Source organism: Cygnus olor, chromosome 1 (assembly GCF_009769625.2).
Source record: "Cygnus olor isolate bCygOlo1 chromosome 1, bCygOlo1.pri.v2, whole genome shotgun sequence".
Lineage (NCBI taxonomy): Eukaryota > Metazoa > Chordata > Aves > Anseriformes > Anatidae > Cygnus > Cygnus olor.
Window position 1 is genome coordinate 191,934,749 of NC_049169.1, and position 26,790 is coordinate 191,961,538.

Genomic DNA, 26,790 nt, shown 5'->3' on the forward strand with positions numbered 1-26,790 from the left:
CAAAGTTAACAGGGCTTGACTGGAATCTCAAGCCATAACTAATTATGTTACCAGAACACCCTGCAAGTCCCTCTGGGAGAGATGAAGAATTTAACAGAGACACATCACACTGGTGTCCAAGTCTCCCCCTACACAGAAACGTTCAAGTTAGCGAGAAAAATACTTTATTTTTTAAACTCTTTTTCAGAACTGGATGAATTGGTCTATTAAATATTAAAATTACAAAGAATGCCGGAAGGCAGCATCAGTCCATGAGAACTGCGGAGGTTTCAGAGGAGCCCAAATCTGATACACCCTCTCTTTCCAATCAACAGCAAAGCAGCCAAGTCCTATGAAACGAACCATGAAATTCCTTAAACCAATTAGTAACCAAGAATTTTCTTTTTAGAAAATAAAGATGTCTTGAAATAAATCAAGAAGCTGATGCCACCAAATCATAATTCTCTTCAGACATAAATATAAGCAAAACAAACATACAAAAAGAAAAACTTAATTCTCTCCCTTATGAAAATGTTTCCCAAACAGAGTTTTCACTTTTGACATCCAAAATGCAAGATGCAATCACTCAGATCTCATGCCCTCAACATACTAAACTATATCGTACGCAAACCTCTGTGCATAGCTGTTGCAATGCTGTCTGATCCATCCTGGTACTCCAGCAGGGAAACCTATTTTTCACATATGTCAAGAAGTTAGCAGCTTGCAACAGGCAGGCTAGATAGATAGCACAACACCCATGCCTTTGACAAAAACGGCTTTCCAGACAAGAACCTGAAGTCAAGATTTCAGCTGTGTTATTGTTTTATTCACCAATGTGAATAAATAATACGTACTGCTACTGGAGGACATCAGCAGAGTATGTTTGAACACCCAAATCTTATTAAGGAGAGCCAAACTCCGTCTATGACAAAATACTTGACCATATTTTAACATCTTCAAAAACTGATCGTATATACAGCTTGCCTGAAACTGCACTAATAATATTCATAAGTGAAAAAATGCAACAAAAATAGCTTAAAATGGTAATTAAATGATAATTTGTAATTTTCAAAATTAGTTGAAGATTTTATCTGCAAGCTTGACACACATCCCATGTTTGATTTCCTTCTTGTGTTATTTTGAAACTTTATCATTGTTTTCTTTTCTCAATTCAGAAATCTCTCTCTCTTCCTTTTAAGTGATCTTAAAAAGCCAAAGCCAAAAAACTGAAAGGTTTGTTAGTATTTTCATTCCAAGTAAGAGAACGCTGGCTCCCTCCTACTCTCATCCACCCCCTTCCAGCTGCTCTGCCACTTCTGATGTAATTTGTGTAACTGCAACTTCCTGTGGCAGTTGCAGATGATCACACTGTGTCACCAGTACATCTGGCCTGTGTAATGCCATGATGAAGCTTACACTGACAGTCCACATGCTACAACCTCACTCTAGGAGTTTTAAATACTCCAACTTCCTTAATTTTACATCCCAATTAAGCAGACAGGCTACAATCCTCTCGAAACATTCACAATCCCCTTCTCATTTTATTCTACCACTCCAGCTCACCAGAATATTTTCAGGTGTTATTTATCCTCATGCTAGCAAATAGGTATCTACACTAACCCAGAATTTCAGTGATCTTTTGGATCCTTGGATAGCCTCTGTATTTCTCAGAATTTGGCATTTCCAGATTTCCGGTCACTCGGCCTTTGGCCACTAACTCATTCTAGTACAGAAAGTTTTTCTACCTTCCCCAAGCCTGCTAAGTTTTTGATAAAATTCACATATTGTTCTTGGAGTCCCCCAATATTAATGAGCACAGCAAAGAAACACCATTCACACACTTCTCTATCTTACTTGGAAGAGCAATTCTAAGCAATTTTGCTTCACATTACAAAGAAACAGACAAAGAAACTTCTGGAGATCACCTAGTCCAAACCACTGCTCAAAACAGGGTCAGCTACAACAGGTTGCTCAGGAACACATTCAGTTTTGAATAGGCCAGGCTCTCAGGCTAACCTGCTGAAGTGTTCAACCACCCTGATCATAAAATTTTTTTCTCACATTTAAATTGAGTTTTCTCCAATTTGTGTCCATTGCCTCCTCCCCTGTCACTAGGCACCATTCAGAAGACTTCAGCTCCATCTTCTCTGTAATTGTCCTCTAGTACAAGACATACTCCAAGCCTTTAATCATCTTTGTGGCACTCCACTGATCTTGCCTCCAGTACACACATGTCCCTCTTGAACTGGAAGCCCAGAATCAAACCCAAACATTTCACCAAGGCTAAGAAGAAGGGAAGGACCACCTCCCTCAACCTGCTGGCAACACTCTGCCTAACACAGCCCAAAATGTGGTTGACCTTCTTTGCTGCAAGGGCACATTGTTGGCTCAAGTTCAACCTGTTGCCCAGGGTTGCTTTCTAGCCTGTTGGTCTCAGCCTGTACTGGCAACCTCCACAGGTGCAAGACTCAGAGAGCTACGAAAGGCTTGAGCAAACTAAAAATAAATAAACAAACAAACCTCAAACAGCTGAGCAGCAGTGCCTAGATGATCTAGATCTTTTGGACTAGATGATCTTCAGAGGTCCCTTCCAACCTCATCCATTCTGTGACTACTAAATCAAAAATTACTTTTATACCCCAAACTCTAAAATAGTATGTTCCCACCTATGCCTTAACTATGGCACAATAGCAGTAAGTCACGATGGTTCTTCAGACATTAGCGTCGTGAGCCCATGTTCAGAATCAACTCACCCAGGCCATACAGAGACGCTCACCACCACTTGCTAAAACATGACTGTTCTTTCTACTGATGCCACACTTTAAACATCAGAACAACTTAGCAGTTCAAACACTGCTGCAAAGGCACATATCAGCAGGTCAATTATTCCAGCAGCAGTTCTATTCAATTAGCATACCTCAAGAACCATAGCACAGCAGATGAGTACTTACCCTTTGAGCTTTCTCTTTTAACTCCTGATCTTGGGCTAAGAAAGCTTGCATCCTCTTTTGGATGTCTGTAAGCTTATCAGGATTGATTCTAATTAAAAAAAAAAAAAAAAGTTAGCTTTAATTATTAGAACATGCACAAATAAGCACCTATTAAATTCTCAGGAGTATCTTCAAATTTTCTGCATTGCTTTAATATGCATAAAACTATCTTCACTCTGAACAAGCTTACAGAGGAACCATATTACTTACACTCTTCGAAAGAATAACACAGAAAAGAGAAATGGGAGCTCAGACTTTTTATCCAGATAGAGTTTTTGGTGAAGGAGATTAAACTTGTCCCAAAGCAAAGCCAAAATCAGCATTAAAATAATTCTCAAATTTATAAAAATGCTGAGAAAAAAAATACAACTGCAATGAACCACAGTACTGCTTTATACTGAGGCAGCAGTCTTCCTAAGGAAATTCTCAGTGTTTTTGAAAGCTTAAATAAGATCCAGTGTATTGAGAATACTAAAATTAACTTTTCTGTTATAACCAGATGAACAAAAATAAAGGACGTTGAGATTAAGCAGATTTAAGAGCTCCTTAAGACATTTATCAGGTGGATGGAGAACAGCTACTATATTACAAGAAATGCCATTAAACCTGGTAAGAAGTTATGCAAGTCCTCTCCCATTTTTTACTCTTATTCCGGTGATATCTACACTATGCTAGGCTTATTTGCCAAGATCCTTACTCACCTATTTCTTGTTTTGACCTGCTAATGCCACCCTAGGATATCAAAAAAGCTACTAAACGTGGCTGGAGTATACCCCTCAAGCAGAGGTCAAAAGAGATGCTCTAACACAACTACCAGATTTCTCACACTGCATCTTGCTGCTGTGTCATGTCATCCCATACTGTACAACAAAACATAGCTTTTGTTTAAGAAAACCAAGAAAAATAAAAGAATCAAAATCATGTATCTTTACATAACACTGAGTCAGTCTAAAGAACATGACTGATTGAAATACTATGCAAGAAACATTTCACAGTAATTTTCTGTAATGTAAACCATTATGATCATCTATTATTCTTACTAAACAAGAAAGCAGTCATTAAGAAAAGGGTTGTGGGTTGTTACCAAGCAGTACTTTGAAGACTTGAAAGCTTTATTCCCTCACCATTTCAATTTCATATGTTTGTCAGGTACAGCCAGTGGAAGACTGTAGTGCACACAAGCTGTTTGGTGACAGTTTCAGTGAAAGATCAAATAGCTGAGTTCCAGTTTCAAGACAGCATATAATTTGCTCTGAATGTGTAAAAATGTAAGACAGAAGTCAAGAGGCATTAAAAATTTAGTCGGACACAAACTGACCACCAAGTTTTTGAAATGCAGTGCAGAACAGAGTGCACATAAGATACCAAAGACGGAAAAAGTAAATTGAGAGGAAGCTCTTCTAGATTTTGTTCTACCAAACAAGGTTAAGAAGGTAACAGCAGAAATATTTATGGTCCTAACACAGGAAACATGGTAGAATAGGAAAATAAAAGCAGCAGCTTCAGGAATACTGAATTGTATTAGAAGGTACAAACACAAAATATACGACCTCACTGCAAAGGAAATAAAGGAAGGAGAGTAAAAAAGCTAGCTAGACAAAATCAAGAGGTTTACAATGACCTGAAACTCAAAAAGAAACCTAAAAGCAGAACTGAATCCAAGTATAAAAACCAGCACAAATACACTGGAATAAAGAAATAAGAAAAAATTTGTGTGTGTATACAGATAGACAGATAGGAAGGGATAGCAAAAATTACAAAAAAAAAAAAAAAAACTTATCACTGATAGTAAGACATCCCAGAAAAGTGTTGGATTACTATTATGTTATGGGAAAGTTACTAATAGATAACATGCACTTAAATTAGCCTGTGCCTTTTCCCCCTCCCTTGTCTTCACTCAAGTGGCAGCTGACAACAGTTACAGCACAGTCCAAGCTCACACCCGAACTGGAAATCCTCGGTTAACAGGTACTTTGATAAAACAACCGGGTCAAAAGAATCTTGCACCTTATCTAGAGAGAAAGCGTGCTTCGGGACATAGTTATATTCATTTGTGTAAACTCATCTGAGGTAGATAATCTAGGAAACAGGGCAGATAAACATAGTGCTCATCTTCAAAGGTGGCAAGAAAAGAAATTAAACAATCATTTCTTCTTCACTTGGTACTGAAATATCAACTTGTAAATACCTGAAGAAAATAAGCAAACGTCATTAATTGGCAATACAGCTTAGTCAATAGGAAAGGAACAGCAGATGTATCTTGATGTCAGCAAAGCATCTGGCAGTCTCATATCCTCAATAAGCTAAGGAAACACAGTCTACATGAAAGCTCTCAGTAAAGGCAAAACCAGCTGTGGAGCTGTTGTAGTTATGACTAACTCACTGTCAAAGTCAAAACGCATACCAAGTTCCAATTCTCACCCAGGCCCGCTATTAGGTCCTCCAAGCATTATGAACAACAGTCTTAGACCAGTTGTAAAAAAATAAAATCCATGTGCAGTCAACAAATTTTAAGTAATTTAGAAAATGTGATACTTCGTAGCTAAACGCAAGGTAAGATATTGTAGTGTAAATCGAAGTTTTGAGTTTTCAACTTGTATTCTTGTTTCAAAGTCTTTACAACATAAACTCACTGATAACATGTCCCTTTTAGACAACATGAGAAGCAGATAAATTGCAAGATATCAGTACATCGGAAACTGAGCCATACGTTCAGCAAACACAACATGGGGACACACTGAGAGTCAGGCCATGGTGCGAATCAATTCTGGAATTGATTCGCACCCAGCTGCTTATGAGATGTAAGTATTCTTGAAAAAATGGGCAAGGAAGTTTCATTTCACCAGCATGCAATACATCTAGGGGAAAGGCTGCTAGTTAAAAAATATGACATGAGAAAAACTTTAGTAATGATCTAAACTTGCAAGACTGTACAGAGTAAGTCAGAAGTATTTCCAACATTTTTTTTCCTCTCCTTATGATTTATTTATTTCAACTTTATGGACTACCAAAACTAGACGGGTGTTTAGATGGCAATTCATCCAACACGGGATTTTCAAGAGAGGATGCCCACATGAAGCCAACTCTAAGACAACCAGTGCAGGCCGTATTGCTATTTTGTTACAAAAGCATTACTTGCAGTTTTTAAACTTAAAATCACTTTTTTTTTCCATCATATAGTTTCAATATTCCACCCAGCTTCCAAGCAGCAGCAATTTTTGCTCTATGCTATCAGTCTGGAACTTGGCTTCCTGAAGAGCAGAGACAACCTGTAAGGCTGTAGAGAGCAGGAAGAGCTGGGACAGCGAGTGACTGCACAGAGCTGCCAGCCTCACACCAGCACATCACGTACAGATATGTAACCACACTGGGTAGTGACACAAATGGCTTTCCTACAGTAATGATGGCTTTCAGGAGGCGGCAAGTTTTAACAGAATCTCCAGTATTAATAATACTGCCATGTAGAACACATATCTAAGTATTCACCACTGTGAGAATCAAAAGCAGCAGCTTCTTTCAATAACCACATTCTTGTTATAATATTAAAGCTAGCAATATTTCTTGTTGGCTATATACCTCAGGAAAGGTCATGGAGATCATCTTGAGTGCCACCGTGTGGCACTTACAGGGCAAGCAGGTGATCAGACCCAGTCAGCGCGGGTTTATGAAAAGCAGGTCCTGCTCGACTAACCAGATCACTTCTATGACAAGGTGATGTGCTTAGTTGATAAGGGAAACGCTGTGGATGTGATCTACCTAGATGATCGTAAAGCTTTTGACACTGTTTCCCACAGCAATCTCCTCAAGAAACTGGCTGCTCATGGCTTGGATGGGCACACACTTCACTGGATAAAAAAAACAGCTGGGTAGCTGGGCCCAGGGTCATAGTGAATGGAGTTAAATCCAGTTGGTGACCAGTCGCTAGTGGTGTCCCGCAGGTCTCAGCACTGGGGCCAGTTCTCTTCACTATCTTTATCAATGATTTGGATGAGGGGCTTGAGTGCACCCTCAGTAAGTTCACAGATGACACCAAGTTAGGCACGAGTGTTGATCTGCTTGAAGGCAGGAGGGCTCTACAGAGGGATGTGGATAGGTCGGACCGATAGGCTGAGGCCAACTGCATGAGGCTCAACATGGCTAAGTGCTGGTCCTGCACATGGGGCACAACAACCTCATGCAGTGCTACAGGCTAGGGGAGGAGTGGGTGGAAAGCTGCCTGGCAGAAAGGGACCTGGGGGTATTGGTCAATAGTCAGCTGAATATGAGCCAGCAGTGTGCTCAGGTAGCCAAGAAGACTAACAACATCCTGGCTTGTACCACAAATAGTGTGGCCAGCAGGACCAGGGAATTGATTGTCCCTCTGTACTCGGCTCTGGTGAGGCTGCACCCCAAACACTGTGTTCAGTTTGGGGCCCCTCAGTACAAGAAGGACATCGAGGTGCTGGAGCATGCCCAAACACAGGCAACAAAGCTGGTGAAGAGCCTAGAGAACAAGTCTTACGAGGAGAGGCTGAGAGAGCTGGAGTTACTTAGTCTGGAGAAAAGGAGGCTCGGGGGAGACGATACTGCCCTCTACAAATACCTCAGAGGAGACTGTAGTGAGGCAGTCTCTTCTCTCAATCAACAAGTGATAGGACAAAAGGAAATGGCCTCAAGTTGAGCCAGGGGAGGTTTAAGATGGATATTAGGAAAAATTTATTCACTGAAAGGGTTGTTAATCATTTTAACAGGCTGCCCAGGGAAGTGGTTGAGGCATCATCCCTGGAGGTATTCAAAAGATATGCAGATGTGGTGTTTAGTGACATGGTTTACTGGAAAACTTAATAGTGCTAAGTTAACAGTTGGACTTGACGATCGTAGAGGTCTTCTCCGACCTAAGTGATTCTGTTTCTCTATTTGCACTTCCTTTGGTAAAATTTTCTAGAGAGAAGAAACTTGTTATGATAACCCTTTCAGAAGCAGCTTTGATCTTGTTACTCAACAAAATTAGATGCAATGAAGAAATCTCAAGGTATTATCAAAAATAATTTCAGTTTACAGTTTGCATCTAAAACTTTGAAGTTATAGACTAATAAATATGTCTATAACATTTAATACCTTCAGAGTAGTTTTTGCTATATCTGAATACTCTACAGTACTATATTTATTGTTGCATATTTTAGTTTCTCTTGCTCTGCTTGAGCAACAAAAAATGACATCATTAAAAGCATTAACTGTAAATTTGCAGCTTGTGCTGATTAGAAAAGAATGGTATACTGTAGCAAACTCCACAGGGAGCTTCGCTATAAAATTGAAAGTCAGGAAAACAAAACAAACCCTAGCCTTTTATTTTCCTAAATACCTGTTCAAAAATTCTTCCCCCTACATCCTTCAAATTATGTAACTTTTAAAAGCCCTACATAAACAAAGTAAAGAAACGTTAACAGCTGTTTGTAGAAGAAATACAAAACAAGAAAGGAGCAGAAAACTGGTTCTTATGATACTTATGCAAGATAAAATGCTAACAAAAACAGCAAAATTCTATGAGTCTATGATGTTTTAGAAATAAAAAGCTTTCAAAATGAATTTCAGAAGGTTGAAGAGTTAAACCCCATTTGCAGAAAGCAACGCTCATAAACATCTAACTCACCACGTAGAACAATTCTTGAGATCTATAATTGTATGAATATGTATACACAACACAAGAAAACTTCAGCAAGAGACCTGCAATGTCATTCATGAGCTGATGGAACTTCTTCAGCAATTTATCAACTGACAAAACACACCAGGGTTGTAGTAATTGGGAAACTGGTTAGAAGTAAACAACCTGACAAGAATTGTCATTAATAGCTTTTAGGATGGAGGTGGTTTGAAATCTAGAAGTAATTACAAAATTTATTTTCTTTTTTTTTAAGAACTTCAGTCAGCCTTTTAGAAGTACCGTGCTAAACAAGTGTTAAACACAGTAAGTAGACCATTCTAATTAAAAGTAGTACCCTTCATTACAATGTTGCAAATATTAATAAAGGTGTCCCTTGCAAACTGGGAAACTGAAGCATAGGGGGCAGGCTGTTAAAAAGTATTATTTATTGAAATCCTTGACTTTGCTTATACTGGTTCCATAACCTATTCAAACAATTAACTATATTATTCATGAAGTTAAAACCTTAGCTGCCAAAGAAACATGAACTATTTATACTGTGCATGAGAACAGACATTTATTTAGAGAAAACCAAAATGAGATTAATGATTTGATTAAATATTTTAAGAACACAAAAGATGATGTCTGGAAAAAAAAGACATTTTGCTTAGACTGTGGTGGTTATTCAAGTGATTCTTTTAAGGTGCTATGATGCTTAAAGGAAAAGAAAACACCAGAGACAGTAAAAGAAAACTTCAGGAACAATTAGACTTTTAGTAGCTATTTGACTTCAGTTTTGCTGTCTTAGCAAAAGGTATCTTTTGTTTGAAGTTCATGCATGTTCTATACAGAATTGCTACCTGTATTTGCCAAAAAAAGTGTATTTACTTCACTGGCTGCTGTGTAGTCATTCTGTTAGAAACTATATTCACAAGCACAGTTTGCAAGTACAACCACTAGAATTTAAAAAAAATCCACTAAACCTTAAATCTGGAAAGTGCTATATGCATGTTTTTATACTCCACAGAAATGACAACTTGTGTCCAGGCATTGCATGTTTGGAGTGATGATATTTAACTGTGATATTAAAAACAGCAATCATCAGCGAAAACAGTCAGGAAAGTCCTGCTCGTAGCCTACTGCCTTGTGAAGCTGAATGCTGGTGAACTCAAAGAGTAAGATTCAGTAGAAACTAACAGTATTCTGTGGTTGTCATTCCAAGCTTTTGCTTATCACTACCACCACAACTGTAGCAGACCACTTGAGCCTTACTTTCCACTTACAAAAAAAAAAAAGTTTGTTAAAAGTCACTTTCCCATCAAATTGCAGTTGAACACCTTATCCTGGCTTACCTTAATGCATCCTATTAATTTACAACAGAAAAAGCGAAATTAAGTGAGAAAGTGTCATTATTCAGTGTCATTATTATGAGAAGTCGTAAAGCATGTGTTCACTTGCATTTCTTAACTTGACAAACATGTATGGAAGTGTAAAAAAAAATCAGGTAATGATATAAATAGTAGTAATTTCTTATTTTTTCTCATTAGAATTCAAAGAACATACTATAAGTTATTTTTAAGCAGACCTGAAGGTTTAAGTGTTGACGTAATAATAGCCACTTAAAGTTTCACCCTATTCTGTTTTATTCTCCAAAACAATTATTCCACCAACACTCTCTGCATACAGTTAATAATCTTCTAGTCTTAGGTATCTTCACCTTCAAACCATAACTTTTCAAAATAAAACAGTCCTAGCCTTGCTCTTATCAACTGGTAGAAATTAATTCCTACCTTGCATCATCCTTTTCTGGATTTCTTCTAGCTCCACTCTGTGACTTCTGACATGTGGTAACCTGAACTATGTGAGCATTCAAAATGGAGTCAAGCTCACAGTGTATTTCCTGACTTGCATTCACGCTATTTTCCTCCCCCCATATTTTTTTACAATTCTGTTTCTTCTGTTGATTTAGCATTGAGCTGACAGCCTCAAAAAACATAGAACTGCTAAGTAAGAAATCACCACTGATTTATTTTTAGTGTTTTCTTTATTTATTGTTTTTAAAGCTAGGGCTTATTTCTTTCCTACAGGTACATTACTCTGCATTTAATATATATTGAAAATATAAACGGGAGGGGGCTTTTTTTTTTAAACATAGTATCATTATATAATTTTGTAACTCTTTCAAAGTCAGCTCTCATTGGTACAGAGAACATAGATCCCTACTGGTCTCCATTAGTATATTCTCTCCAGTAACAAAAATGACCACTTAGTCAAATTTTTACTTCCTGTTCTTCAACTAGCCAATTCAGAAAGATCATGACAAATTGGAGAAATAGTCTAGAACTAAAGAAAAGACAGGTAAGAGAAACCAGAGTAGCGAAAGGTCTAAAAAACATTACAAGGAAAGATTAAAGAAATTGTAATTATTTAATCTGCAAATGAAAAGGGAAAGAGATAGGGTGATAATGCTCAATTACATAAGAAGTAGCTGCAGAGAGTATGAGAATATCATTTTCGATAAATTCTTGGCACGGGATAAAAGAAATATTTCACTTAAATTATTGTAAGACTTATCAGACACTTGAGGAAAAAAACTTAATGACAAGAACTGTTGAGTATAGATGAGATCACTTTGCGAAATTGTGGAAATATTCATTGGCAAATTAGACAAGCATTAAGTACATGTAATTTGTACAGCCAACCCCGCTTTTAGGAAAAGAGATGGAATAGGTAACCTCTCAAGGTCTTTTCTTCTTCTTCAACAGCATTGAAAACAAATCATTTCCCTTGTTTGTCCAATTCCAGGCAATTCAAGAATTTGATACCACCATGACTGTCATACTCATAACATGTTATTCCTCAGGAAAGGCTGGCAGACAAACCATCAGTCACTTACTTTATTTCATTGACAGGTACTTTCTTCTGCACCAGCTGCTGCACCATGCCTTTTTCTTCTGAGGGAAGCAGCACTAACAAAGCTTCACCCCCTTCTTTGTATCTGATCCAAAGGAAAAAAAAATTGAAACAAATTAAACATGCAAAACATACAATTTTTTGTTGTACTCCTACTGCCTTCTCCACTCGTATCTGTCTTGTTTTTTCTATGCAGGTAAAACTTTTCAGTCACCTCAAACATAACTGGCCTGTGTTCTGTATGGGAAGTTAACTTCTTCCTCTACCTTTATTCCATTCAGTCTGTTTCTATGCCAATAACTCTCCCACTGTCCCTTATCTATTCATTTTCTTCTTGCCATTCAAATATCTTTGGCTGCTTTTACTCCATCACATTTCCCTGCTGGGCCTTTATTCCAATTGCATTCATTCTTCTCCATCAGGAGAAACATCAAGGAAAGTATTATACAAAAGATACCAACTGTCAGCAGGAGGGTGGGAGATGTTACCAGTTTGCGTTCAGGTCAGAAACCACAGAGAACAAAACCGTGCCAAGGTAGGTGACATATTCCAAGAAAAACTTGGCAGCGATGGAAACAACCTTACAAGCTTGAGAAGTAGGCCCATGTGAACCTAAGCACAAGAAGGACATGGCATTAGAGGGAGTCCAGAAGAGGGCCACGAGGATGATCGAGGGGCTGGAGCACCTATCCTGTGAAGACAGGCCGAGGGAGCTGGGGAAGTCCAGCCTGGAGAAGAGAAGGCTCCGGGGAGACCTTACAGCAGCTTTCCAGTACCCAAAGGGGGCCTACAGAAAAGTTGGGGAGGAAATCTTTGTCAAGGGGTGGAGTGACAGGACAAGGAGTGATGGCCTTAAACTAAGAGAGGGTAGGTTTAGACTGGATATAAGGAAAAAATTCTTTACTGTGAGGGTGGTGAAGCACTGGAACAGGTTGCCCAGAGAAGCTGTGAATGCGCCATCCCTGGAAGTGTTCAAGGCCAAGTTGGGTAGATGGCATCCCTGCCCATGGCAGGGGGGCTGGATTTAGATGGCCTTTAAAGTCCCTTCCAACCCAAGCCATTCTGTGATTCCAGGAAATCACCCGTCCAGTCTTTGCGCACAGATACAGGGACAGAAATGCTGCGTAAGGAAGTGCTGGAGTCAAGACTCTGGCCTCCAGTGAGTTATCTTCAGCCACGGAGAGTGCAAAGTACATCCTTCGGCACACCAAACAACAGTCACACCATTAATTGATAAAAACCACTTCAGATGGAATATAGAGAGCCCGTATTTCACCAAGTATAAACAGTTATCACTTGGCAAAAACAGAACTGCAAAACTGTTTGAAAACTATAAACACTATCTGTCACAGCAGAGTAAGCAACACAAGCAGCAACAAAATCTGCAGTTAAAACAGTCTGACAGCTTTTATTACAGCTCTTTGCTTTCATTTGATGAATCTGAAAAATCACAACAAAATGTTCTGCAATGCCTTTTTCTTTTTTGCTCAGTGCTATGTATTACGGGTTTGGGGACTGACTTTTAAAGATGATTTAAAAAATTATACTGCCTTTAAAATTTTTACAAGACCTTCATCATTAAAATTTAACCCTTACATTCTATATTTTGGCATTTCACGTAGAAATCAAATTGATACAAGAGGAGAGCTTCTGCCATACACCAACACCGTGAAAGTTCATAGTTTTTAAATTGTTTGGTAAGAATATATGAAAACAAACAGTAACACATTTGGAATTTGACCCCCAAAACAATACTGTTTGGGGGTGAGGGAGAGAAATTGTAAATATGTGTATATAATTGCATTATTTTAATCCACGTAATTAATAGACCTAAAATGTTCTTAATGCAGAAATATCAGCTTGTAGTCTTTTTTTTCAAAAGAGTTCTAAATAAAAGAACTCTCGGGCTTAAGGCAAGTGACTATCTTTACCAACAGCACAGCAGACCATAAGCCATTGCTGACAGAACATTCCATGAATTTTTTGGCTCTTTATATAATGATTAAAGTTGGGAATGACTTGCATGTATAGACCAAGCCCACTTTCTAAGAAAGTTCTATTTACTTCAGCCCAACCAGATTCCAGGCTGTATTTCCACCAAGTAGGTAGCAGATGCCAACACTGTCTGAACAAGCAATGGATTCCTGGAAAGCCAATGAACCACAGAAGATTCTGCCCTTTATGGCAAAAAATGATGATCACAGTCCCAAGGCAACTAATTATTCATCAAAAAGAACTCTCAGTACTGTAGAAAACAAGGAGAAAAGAAAATACTCTCTTTTATCTACTGAAAGCTTGTATGAGACAGGAAGACAGAAATTATATTGCTGTCAGAAAGAGTCTCACCAATTCATTACACAGAGTAACACACACAGACCTGTTAGTCTCTTCAAAATAGATGCTATGACAGGAAAGGATTCAGAAAAGGTCTATGAGAATGACCAGGTATCTGGAAAGAGTACCTGTCTAATCTCTTAATAAGAATATTCCTCCTTTATCAAGATGACAAAAAAAAAGTCTTAATTCCACCATATATATATACACACCTACAAAGGATGGTCTCTGTAGATTCCTTACCTTTAGTTAAAGGTAGGAAGTGGTTTGTACAGTTTTTTTGTTTTGTTTTTTTCCTGACATTTCTTATCTTTGAATGCCTGACAAAATTCTTAAATTGCTGTTTAAATATATTTCTTTTATTCAGTGTGCAACACGCTGTGAAAGGCCAGTGCCATACAAATCATATAAGAAATACCCATCATGGGTCAATAAATGCAGATACCCTCTCTGCAAGCCACAGATCCAAACTGTGTTATGATATAGTATGGGAAATGTCATTCTACATCAGTTTTGCTTTAATAGCTTTTCCTCAGTACACCCAAGGTTACTCTCAAAACATCATGCAGGACCAGATAAAGCTTCAAGCTGACCCTTGAAAGGTGTTCTTGCATTGTTAGTGCTAAACACTTCCTTTCAGGAAGTACAAGTTCAGGAGATGTAATACTGCAAGTACATTCCATACATAATTCACACACAAAAACCTACCACAACCTGTTATCTATGAACAACAACGTTTTCAATGTTTAAGTCTTACAAAGCCTTTATAGAGAGAAAATAGTACTATAGCTAAGTAGAGGAACAATCACATGAAAATAGACAATAAATAGATAAAGGTTTCCAAATATCCATACTTTCTCATCTTTTGGCAACTAATAAGAAAAAAAAAATTTAAATACTTCTCAGAGCTGATGCCTTCAAAGATTCAAAGGGACTGAAAGACATCTGATAACTACTGATGCAGTATAAGCCTTTTCCTTACCTACTTTGGAAACATTCACTCTCTCAAATGTCAATATTTTAAACCTACTTAAGGAGTCTTTGCCCATTTTTATACTGCAAGTGTGATTTAATTAATTAAAACAGATGGTTTAATATTAATGCTGCTCTTTCAGAGCTAAACATGAAAACGAAATTATTATAGAATTGAGTAAGCTGAAAAACAAATAATCTAAAGTACCATCTGGGAAGGTTTGTATCTGTTTAGTCTCTCCCATGGGTGTTTAGTTACAGAAAACAAAATCCAAGCCTACAAAAAATGAGTTTTGCTTGGACAAAGTTTTATCTTATTTATCGAAAAGAAAAAGAACAACTTACTAACGTGATAGTAAGAAAATTATGGTCTTAAAGATAACCTCCAAGACAGGTTGCAAAGGAAAGCTTCAATTTTCAGAAGTTTTTCTCTGTGTCTTTCATACCAAGAACTTCTATATTAGCAAACTTATGAAAGCACTATCTACTAAAAACTGTCATAAACAATAAAGAAAAGAACACTTAAATTTTCTGCTCGGCATTTGTTTCCATTACAATGCCTGAAATATAGGAGAAAAGAACATCCTTCAGCCTCTTAAGGGAATAAAGTTCTCCACTAATGCCAACAAAAGAGAATTCCTGTAATTATTTTCAGTAGACACAGACGAAACCTTTGAGCCTTTATAGATGACAAAGCAGCAAAGAGTCAAACTCAGTTACTGAAATTCTTCAGTACGAGGACTACTTCTACAGAAAAGATGACATTAGGAGAAGTTCTCCCCATTCCTGCTAATAGCAGCCTTCAAGTTGCCTGTTATCACTGAAGCCAAACATCTGTCTTAGTGAATAACAAATCACCAGAATTAATTGAGTATGCACCTCAACTGTGCTGGAGAAAAGTAAGTTAACCTCAAAGTAATCACACTTTCTCGACTGTTTAGTAATTGATGATATTACTTATCTTGTCATATCCTCAAGGTGATCAACAAACCAAAGCAGGGAGTCACCTTTGCATTGCAATTTTAACAGTCCCTTAGTATTCCAGATACTATTCGTTCCCATTCTGCAGAAAATTGCATCTTACTTGCACAAAGTCTTTGAAAAAAGATATTCATCTCTCTCCTATTTATTTATTAGTCTGCTGGCTTCAATACTTATCAAAAGGCAAGTAACTTCTCTGTAACTCTATCTTGAATTACAAGCAAAGAAGCAGTGACAAATCATAATTAGCACTATAAAGCAAAGGGTAGGAATGATGTATTTACACTGATTGCAGATGAAAAGATAGTTTAAGGCTAGCAATAACTGATCAGCTACTTGGCCTCCACGAAAACCATTTTTTCTCATCCTGCTGTCAATGAGTGGTTGCCATGCTATCAGTTCCTTCCTACTTGATACTAGCCAGCAGCTCGAGGTGATTTTTAGCTGAAGTTTAAATAGTTTATTCACCATGACAGAATCTATCCTCTTGATTTTAACCTTTTTCTTTAAGTAAATGAGTTATTCTGCAACTCTTTGATCCTTTACTGGGGAAACAGCGCTCTTGACATTTTTAACCGTTTTTCTTTTCTCTACTTATAATTAGCCAGTACCACAGAGCCCTAAATAACGGATCCTATTTCCTTCTCATCCAGCCTTTGGATGAAGGCATAACTATGTGCCTATAAGTAGGTAAATATTCATAAAATTAATGAAGGAGAAAAAACAGAAAGATAAGTTTAACAATTAAAATTGTGCTGCGTATTATGCCATAAGGACCCGAGTGAAGCGTATCTCATATCATTAAGAAAATTGTGGTTATGATCCATATCTAATAAACTAAATTATTGCACTCAATGTGTATTTCAGTAATATTTCTATTGTATTGCTGTGACATCTGGGGAAGGAAACTAGTACATATGGACTGAAATCCAAGAAACTTTATAAATAGTTTCTTGAGCTTATGGTTATGTCCTTAGATAAGAAGCTTAATATTTGAAATCAGATTAACAGGATTGAAATTTTAAATTTGGCTGACTTCAGAAAGATTCTCTAGCTGGGCTTTATAATCAGACAACACCTTATTAGTATTTATGTAGGGCTGAACAGCCTAGTAATAATCCGACGTTCAAACTCTAGTCCTACACAGACATTAATTCAAGGCATCAGTTTTAATCTCATTTATTAAATAATTTAGTTCTGAAAATACACTTCGGTCAAACTCAAAACCAAGAAGGATAACGGTAAAATTTGTGAGAGCAATGAGGCCAGCACCTTTAAAGATTTGTAGATGATAACTGCAGTGTCCAGAGAACTTCTCCTAGAAAGTCAAAAAGATTTCTGAAATACCCAAGAAACACACACACACACACACAATGTATTTCCAAAATAGACTATGTGCATTACACAATATATTATTTGAAATGAGTGCACCCTCAGTCATCATTCCCTGTGTTTCCCAGTCAGATTTCTATCAGTTTGCAGAGCTTAAAAACAGAAAACAAAACCAAGTATGATGCAGCATAAAGATTACATGAAATTTAAGCGTAAAATACCTGTTTCATTAATATCTTAACTGTAATACATGGGAAGTCACGCCAGTCATTATAACCACAAAACATTAAGGTTAAATAGCTGTTAGTCTAATAACTAGAAAGCCAAGCCCACTAAGTTTGTTCACTTTTGCATGTCCATTACACTATCTTATTACATATTTCCACAGTTCTTCCGCTGGACCCTTTGTTTATCATACACAGAGTCGAACTATTAGTAAGAAGCTATTTAATAGTTAATTCCACCGTGATACCTAATTATTCATCATGTAAAGCCATCATTTATTCACTGGACACAATTTAGACCCCTCCCGGAACACTTCCTCAGCACTTGATTTTGCAAAAATAACATTCTTTAAACCTTTGCACACAGTTCTTGTTTCCATAAAGAAACCAGAACAAAACAATTCCACCACAACCAAAACTAAAAAAAAAAAAAAAAAAAAAAATCCCTGCTTTTAGAGCAAAGATTTATAAATGTCCTGTAAAGACAGAAAGAATAGATCCTCTTTTCCAATGGAAGTCTATCTATTTCTCAATCTACATATGACTGCATTTGAGATTTGTGTGAAGAAAAAAACAGGCATAGCATATTTCTTCATATTTTGTAAGAAGTACTTAAAAACAGAGAATGGCTATCTGCGTATGCAAATATACATCTAGTTTTCAGAAGCTAGTTTACAGTGACTTCCCAATCTACATTTTCATTAAGTTAGCTAAAAACTTGATCATACTTAACATACTAAGGACTAGAAAAAGTGGAGTCAAGTTCTATTATTTCTACCATGTAATTTTTAAATTATTTTCATTTCCTTGATAAAATAGCTACAGTAGTGAAGGAAAAAGCGTTTCACTGATGCACGTTTGTCTGCACTGAACTCTTTTTATGTAAAGCAACAACATAAGACATCTAAACAAATCCAAAAAATGTCAAAATTGAGAGCTTTATTCTGAGAAGACCTATTTCAATCTGATACTCATATGAATAAATCTGTTCACCCACACACTACTCTTCAACAAAGAGGCACTAATATCCATATTTAACCCTAAGGCCTTCCACAGAAATAAAGTAATTCATACTTTTGTTTTAAAATTCACCTATTAAATCTGATTATATAAACTACCATTTTAAAACATATTTCTTAAACAAAGTAACAGCTTTAAGTCTTTCCAAAAAGCACAACTTTTTATACTACCTTCCAGGCCTTCTGCCACAAAGAGGATTGGTGAAATTTAAGCTTCAGAACAATAAAACATTACTCCTCTAAAGCCCAGAAGCAAGAAGAATTTTATCTGCTGTTTATCATACCTTCTACACTGCTGGGTTTCTTCCCTATTGTGGTAATTTGTTATTCCATTTTTCTCTAGAGACAAAAGAGCAGAGAAAACAAATGGATGAATATCAGAATTTCTGCCCTATCTACATGATCAATGGTCTCTTATTCGATAAAGAATATTCTTTAAAACAAGCTTTAAAAAGAGATCTGTGTGCACCGCTATCTGAAACTGGTCTTTATCACCTACAGCCCAACAAAAATCACAACAGACCAGAAAGTTTACCTGCCATATACAGCTGAGCAAACTCTGTATACAGCCTATGCTCACTGATGGTTTCTAGCTCCAGCGAGAAGAGCTTTTTTTTTTTTTCCATGGGTTGCAAAAAAAAATTCAAAGTTCCACTGAGCATTTAACACAAATGCACATCAATAAAAAGTAATCTGGCCTCACTCTTTGTTTCTTCTTTAGCTCATTTCTAGTGCTTTGTCCTCTCTAAGTTCTTTGTTGCATAGAACTTAGTTTAGTATCCAAAAAAAAAAACTATCAGAAAATATTGCTATGAAATTAGAGATTGCTCAGGGTTTTGTTCATTTCTTTTTTTCCTCTGATCATTTCATAACCTTTTCCTTCTCTTGTCTGAATAGTAGCCTTTTTGTATCTATTAACAAGTTCTGAGAATCACGCAGCTCAGTTGTATTTACGTCACAAAGCCTTAATCCCTCTCATTTAGTCATATATCAGTTACTTGTCATTGTTTGCCAGACAGGCAGAAGAAACAATGGACAAGAACAAGCAGTGGTTCACCATAAATTCATCTGAAAAGGCCTTTGGGAGGTTGTTGGTCCTCCAGCCTGGATTGTAAGCAATCCATTTTCCACAGCAGTTGTGCCCACTCTACTGTGCTGAAACACAGGTGCTTGCTTATTTTTTTTATTACAGCTTATAGGATAGCGTCATGTCAGCAGGTAATAACCTTAGCCAATTAATGCTGCAGTTTATTGAAACATTCCTGTCATTCCACTGTAAAAAGAATTCTAATGGCCAATACAAAGGCAGGTAAATATGGCTGCAGCATCACAGGCCACTGTCAGGTATGTACATAGGGTACAGTATTTAGAGAATTTAACAGTATGAATTGCAAGTTAAATATGTGGTGTCAACAATTTCTTGTGACCTTTAGTGGCAGTTATTTTTTTCTTAACTTGAGCTAGGATAATGATTTGACTGCAATATAATATGAGATGGTCTAAATACTGCATTTATTTTTAAAGAAACATCAGTAAAAGTGCTTCACTATGTCTCAAATAAGAAAAAGAAAATCAAACAAGGAGATGCCATCTTGATTATGCCATTTATTCATGTCTCTCTCAGATTTCCCAATGCAAAAAAACAAGTTTCCACCACTGAAATATAGTTCCATTATGCCACCCACATTTTTAAATGATTTACTGTCACTTGGACATATTATTCTAAAGATATTTTAATCTCATTTTCACACTTATGGTGTGCAATTACTTAAGGAGAGCCCCAATAAGCATGTTTCAAAGCAATTTATCTGATGACAGAGTAAGATCATTTCATGACTACAGCTCTTCTTAGTCTTTATTCACACTTCTTGGTTCTAATCATCATACCAGCCAGTACAAAACAGTAGGTTGTCCTGGTAATACAGTACTTTGCTTTGGGAAGAAGGACTTTTACTATCCCATTTTCAGAATAGAGTTTGCCAAAAAGGAAAAAAGCATATGTACAGCTAGACAGAATATGCCTACTTATATTCATATACACATTACATTTAGTAACCAACCAAAAAAAAAACACAGTACTTTCCTAAGTCAGTTTAAGCACCTAACAAACCTAACTTGGATTAAACACCATTAGTATCAGAAATCTGAGCCTGAGTCAGACCTAAAGCCTATATAAATCTCTGGATTTAACAGAGAAAAACTGCAGAGCAAAAGTTTTATTCTGTTTTACATTTCACTGTCTCCTGACAGAGAGAAGTACGAAAGAAACAGTTTTTATAGTCCCCTCTGGAGGAAAAAACAGAGTAGAGGGAAGAATGTAATGCTAAGAAAGAAAGCAATTAATTACTGAGACATGCCAGGATATGGGTACATCCAAAATGCAAGATATTTACGCATGAATAGAAAGATAGAATAGACATTTTGATGTCTTTTCTACTCATCAATGCAATCACAACTGAACGAAAAACATCCCAGTACATGTTCCTTTCATGCCACACAACTTACAAATTATGTTTGGAAAAACATTTTGGGAAAAAAAAGAAAAAAATGATATCAGGGTGCTTCGGATACTATTATCTTCTGCTGTCCCCTAGTGGCTCTGCAACTTGTTTCACAGACCTGATCAAAGAATATTTTCAATTGTAGGCTTCATGGACTACAGAAAAGAAGGCATCAACAGAAATTAAAAGACAGAAGTAATGATCATTTGCAAAACTCTGTTCAAGTATCACTTATTTACTTCGAATTTTTTAAACTAAAACCCACAGGGAAACACTTTGATGTAGTATTTTAAATTACAGACTTCACTAAGAGACCGTATGACAAAAATCTAGCCAAAAATATTTATGGGCATGGCCATGGTATTGTCAGCATTTTAGAAATTCTGTTACTGAACTAGTTAAGACTTTAAATAAATACTTTAAAATGCAGGTAGGAGAAATAGCTTCCAATTACTCCAATAATGGCATACCTTTCAAGGTAAAAAGAAGAGAATCTATATATGCCAATTCCACTATAAACTAAAAGCATTACTGGACAACACCCAGATTTTCTTGATCTTACTTTACCATAAGTCAAAAATGCAGAAGTTGCAATTTATGTTCTTCATAGGATGCAATGCAAGTGAAATACTAGTTATGGAACATGGCGGTCTTCTCCATTTAAAAAAATCAATCTTCAACTTTCATTTTAGATAAGGTTTTGCAAAACTGCCAAAATAAAGGTGGGAACACATCCACAAGTGTTAGTCAAAGGTTTTTCAGCCCCCTCCCAAAAGTAATTTATCTCTTGACTTTCATATTTACTTTTGTATCACAAAATAATTTGATTTCAAAAGTAAACAGTATTTGGCATCCCAGTTTTAATTACAGCTTAACACAGTCTCCTAATTAGCCAAGATATTTAATTTAGCTTTCATTCCAGGCAATTATACACTCGCATAACCCATGAAAATTTGTAATTAACTCTAACCTCATTAATGAGGACTACTAAACTGCAGTTCAGTTCATTTTTATCAAGTTTCTAGAAGAAAGATGAGCTTCTTTCATACTAACTGCATATACTGGAAACAAGTAAAGTTTCCTACTCAACATTCAGAGTTAACCAAGAAGCACATTCACAATTATCCACCTTTAAAACTGCATTAGCATACTTACTTAGTGTACAATATTTACTTATAGCTATTACACATATCGCTTATTTTATTTTCAATGATTTATTTCATAGTGTTAAGATCAACAAACAAATCTGTTTCTAGAACGCTCTACTTCAAGGATGGGGAGCCTAACAGTTCTCCAAAATGAAAGCCCTGTGTAGGGCAGAACCTCCACTGATCTTTGTATGAGTTTACGAGGGAGAAATACCTGTGAAGCTTTCCCTACAGAAGGAATTTGCCTTCAGTCTTAGTCTCAATTCTGCCGGCTCCAATAACTCACTCAGAGATGCTCAGAATTTCAGTAAGGTCTGGCTACTGAAAAATTGATGTGAACACAAGTCTGAATGACAGCTTGCTGAAGCAAGAAGCAGGCACCCGACATGGCTTGTGGCCTCTGGGACAAACCCTCTGCCCCAACAGCCTGCCCCAGTCTGTCCCAAGCCATCACAGGAGTTTGTATTCAAGACGCCTCTGAAAACAGACCCTTAAGTCTGCAAGGCTAACGTCTTAATTCGTGGTATTTTATTAGAAGCATTGTGGAAAAGGGGTGGTTATTGAGCTTGATGTAGCTGTTTACCCGTTCACATCTCAACAAGCCTTCTGTGCTTGTGTAAACTGCCAATTAAACAGTGCCAAATATAGAATCATAGAATCACAGAATCATTCAGGTTGGAAGAGACCTTCAAGATCATCTGGTCCAACCATAGCCCTATCACCAATATCACCCACTAAACCATGTCCCTAAGCACCACGTCCAACCTTTCCTTGAACACCCCCAGGGACAGTGACTCCACCACCTCCCTGGGCAACCCGTCCCAATGCCTGACTGCTCTTTCTGAGAAGAAAAGTTTCCTCATTTTCAACCTGACCCTCCCCTGGTGCAACTTGAGGCCTTTCCCTCTAGTCCTATCACTAGTTACCTGTGAGAAGAAGCTGACCCCCAGCTCCCCACAACCTCCTTTGAGGTAGTTGTAGAGAGCAGTAAGGTCTCTCCTGAGCCTCCTCTTCTCCAGACTAAACAGACCCAGTTCCCTCAGCCGCTCCTCACAGGACTTGTGTTCCAGACCCTTCACCAGCTTCGTAGCCCTTCTCTGGACATGCTCCAAGGCCTTGATGTCCTTCTTGTACTGAGGGGCCCAAAACTGAACACAGTACTTGAGGTGCGGCCTCACCAGAGCAGAGTACAGAAGGACGATCACCTCCCTGGTCCTGCTGGCTACACTATTCCTGATACAAGCCAGGATACGGTTGGCCTTCTTGGCCATGTGGGCAAACGTCTGGCTCATATTCAAGTGAAACATGAACATGATATATTGTTTACCTTTCCACAATGATGTTATGCAATAAAGACAAAAGACATGTAATAAAGACAAAATTGCAAGCCTTCCGTGGAATTCATACAGGATTTAAACAAAACAAAAACCCACCACCCCACAGAACACTAAGCTTATAGGTTTTTCCCTCAGTTGGGACCCATAAGAATAGCTAAATTCAAATCTACATGTAAGTAGTTACATGTTTTATCTAATTACCTAACATTCATTAATTTTGTTCAGACATTTTTGCAAGAGCATTTAAAAATGTATTATTCTGTTCTATAATAAAAGGTCAATAGGAAAATAGAGTACATAGGAAGGAGCAGAGCACAAATGTTAGCAATTACAATAAGAATTCTAGATTGTGAAAGAGTTCTGTAAGTACAAAATTTAATGCCATCTGATCCAGAAACACAGATTTCAAATTTCTGTAGTGCTGAGTACTAAATTCTATTCTAAAAACCTTCCGTCATTGTTTGATTTCAACTTACATTGCAACACACATGATAAAAGCCTACGACAAACAAATTAAATTATGTACAAGATATAATGCTAGGTCTCACATTTCATCCTTCAGATAATAAAGTTTGTAATCAAGTGAATTACACAATAACTACTAGTGTTTCTCTTAAAAATCTACTTCAAAGACCAAGAATCAGGTTTTCATTAGTATAACTGGGTAACTCCCTTCCTTCATGAAGACTTAGCCACAAATATTTTAGCTAAGGCTATGCCTAAGAACATAATTTTAAAAAAGACTTAGAAAATTAAAGATTTGACCAGTTATTAACATTGTTTGATTCTTTCCTCACCAAATTAAAATAAGGAAAAAATATTTCAATTCTTTTGAAGAGTCTGCAACGACACAAAGAAATTGCATCCATACTCTAAAGCAGTTATTTATCCATACGTGGCAGTGGCAAAACAAGCATTTCCACCCACAAATGCACTCAACTCAGCCATTAAAGTAATCCTGCCAAGTGCAAAAGACAACTTTGACTTCCTCACTAATCTTCCCTGATCAGACTAAACAACTAGACATGTTCTTTTCTCTCAGCTATAAGGAGTCTCAGATGCTCACTAAGAAAAGCTTAAGTCAGACCATTACACAAATAATCACAAGTGTCTTTTAGTGATAACAGCCCGTCTATTCTTTCTAATTTGTGCCTTGATTTTTTCAAGTGAGTGTGCAGCCAATTATCTGTTCTGATAGCTATATGATTTTAAACAGTAAAATATTAATGAGAAGTGAATATGAACCTGGCTGTTCTTCCCACTCTGTGGATATACGTGTTTGCATCCTCTGGACAGTCGAACTGAATGACCCAGTTTACTGCTGGAAAATCTGCATAAAGAAAAAAACATCAAAATTTAAGCTCACTGGACTCCCAATTCTCCTAATCAAGAGCAACATATTATTTTGAAGCGTTGATTTCTGTAAGAACCATCATTTAGGACAATTTATAGACACTGAGTGTAACCTCTGAAATAAAAATAAAATTAATTGCATGTATTAACATATCATAAACAGCCATCCTCTTCATCAACGAAAGCTAAAATTAATGGTGTCTTCATTTTCTAAATTATGACACTGCACTGAATGGAACTTAATTTCACAATTGCTAAGAACAGACGTGCTTTGTCTTACACAAATTATAAAACACCACTACATTTAACAATTAAATAACAAGATCTGACCCACTTCTCACCCAGAGTTTCAATATTCTACACAGTTGGGGTTTGAAGTTAGCTGTGGTGAGACAGCACTACTTCAGCTATCCATGTACAGAAATATCACACACCCTCTCAATGACAGGGAGGGATTGACCAAGCCTGCCAAAGAAGTCAACATTCAATGTGAATTACAGTATTTATGAGCACTTTCCAACTCCTGCCCTTTATCCACCAGCAGCAGCATGCTTTGCATCATAGAAAGTTAGAGTTACTTCCTGGCACGTCTGTAGTTACGCCATACTGCACAGGTATACCTACACTCTCAACCTAAACACACAACCACATTAGTTCCTCACTAGTGAGACATCCACAGAGTAGAAGGTATGATAAGCCATTTGCACTTCTCTTTTCCATTTTTTGAGCACCTTCCTCTTAAAACATACCGACAAAACCTTGCATTTTGGACAATGAAAGTTTGCTACCTAAAAGAACAAGCAGATTCCTAAAACAGGTTGTCATAATTAAAGTTTTCAAAATAAAAAAAAAAGTTTGAAGTATCTACAGAAAATATAAAGAATGAAATCATAATTTAGCAAGTAATGTCCAATGGAAAGAAACACAAGCCAAAACAGACCCTATAAAATATTCGTGCTTTTCCTTTTATCTAATATTCTGCCTCTTTAATAACAGAGTGCTTATAGTGCTATTCGTAATTCAAACAGTAAAATTTATTCAGGTTTTCATCTCTACATCCTGGCAGGTCGGTAATTTTCCATATCCTTTGGAATAACCCACAGGATACAGAAATATCAGAAATACTTAAACCTGCTTTCATCTTGCCTTAAGGCATGTAGTAAGCCAATACATCACTATTTCCATTTTTTCTCATTCTGGTTATTTGTCACATAACGTGGCTGGGAAAACTAGATTGTCTACACAGTGGGAAAAAAAAAAAAGATAGCTTTCACTGACCATTTTAGTATTAAACATTACAAGACTAGTAACAATTTAGGTCTTTCTAGAACAAAAAAGCACAAATGAAGTTGGCCTCTCTATTAAAGAAACAGCAGAACTAATTAAGAAGCATATCTCTTCTGAAATACCTTAATGAGCTCTTAAGCAAACTACAGGGTCATTTCTTACAGATCAGGTTGGTCTTCAGAGCATACTGTCATTGAAAAAAGTCTTAATAGGATTAAATCATAACTTTGTGAATAATTACAGCTTTTGTGGGTACATACCCAGGCCACGAGCTGCAATATCTGTAGCAAAAAGTACTGCTGCCTTCTTCCGAACAAAACAAGTGTAGACTTCCATTCTCTTGAACTGTTGCTGTTTGCCATGCAGTGCTAGTACAGGAAGACCAGGTTGAAGCTTACAGAACACTCTGAATAAATACTGGACCTATCCAACAGATCAGGAAAAAAGAAAGAAGATTTAACATTGAACAGTAAAAATTACATCCAGTAAATCACAACAGACTTAGCACTAAGTAAAATACACATTTTTCCACATCAAAGATCTGACATGGATTTCTGAGACTTTATCACGCACCCAGGTACTATAATAGGAAATGAACAGAGACAAAAGCCTAGTATGCCTTTTGATGGCATTTCCTAATACAAACCAGCAAGAATGATTTAGGACATGACTAGTAAAGCTGTACACAATGAACCGAAGTATCAAAAGTCCATCAGAAGCACTGCTTTTAGATAACACTGGAGGAGTAAAACGTCTTATGCTTGCACTCAAAGCAGTCTATACAGTCTACTTCAAGCTTC

General features: G+C 37.0%; 1 protein-coding gene across 1 annotated transcript in view; it reads right to left on the reverse strand.

Moving 5' to 3' along the window:
- Positions 1 to 26,790, reverse strand: part of DDX10 (DEAD-box helicase 10) — a 191,433-nt gene that overhangs the window by 148,955 nt on the left and 15,688 nt on the right. The window contains exons 8-11 of the mRNA XM_040544089.1: positions 26,251 to 26,413; positions 24,596 to 24,680; positions 11,486 to 11,587; positions 2,931 to 3,018 (exon numbers count right to left, since the gene is read on the reverse strand). Of these exons, the coding sequence (XP_040400023.1) occupies positions 2,931 to 3,018; positions 11,486 to 11,587; positions 24,596 to 24,680; positions 26,251 to 26,413 (438 nt within the window). The remainder of the gene's footprint in view (positions 1 to 2,930; positions 3,019 to 11,485; positions 11,588 to 24,595; positions 24,681 to 26,250; positions 26,414 to 26,790) is intronic.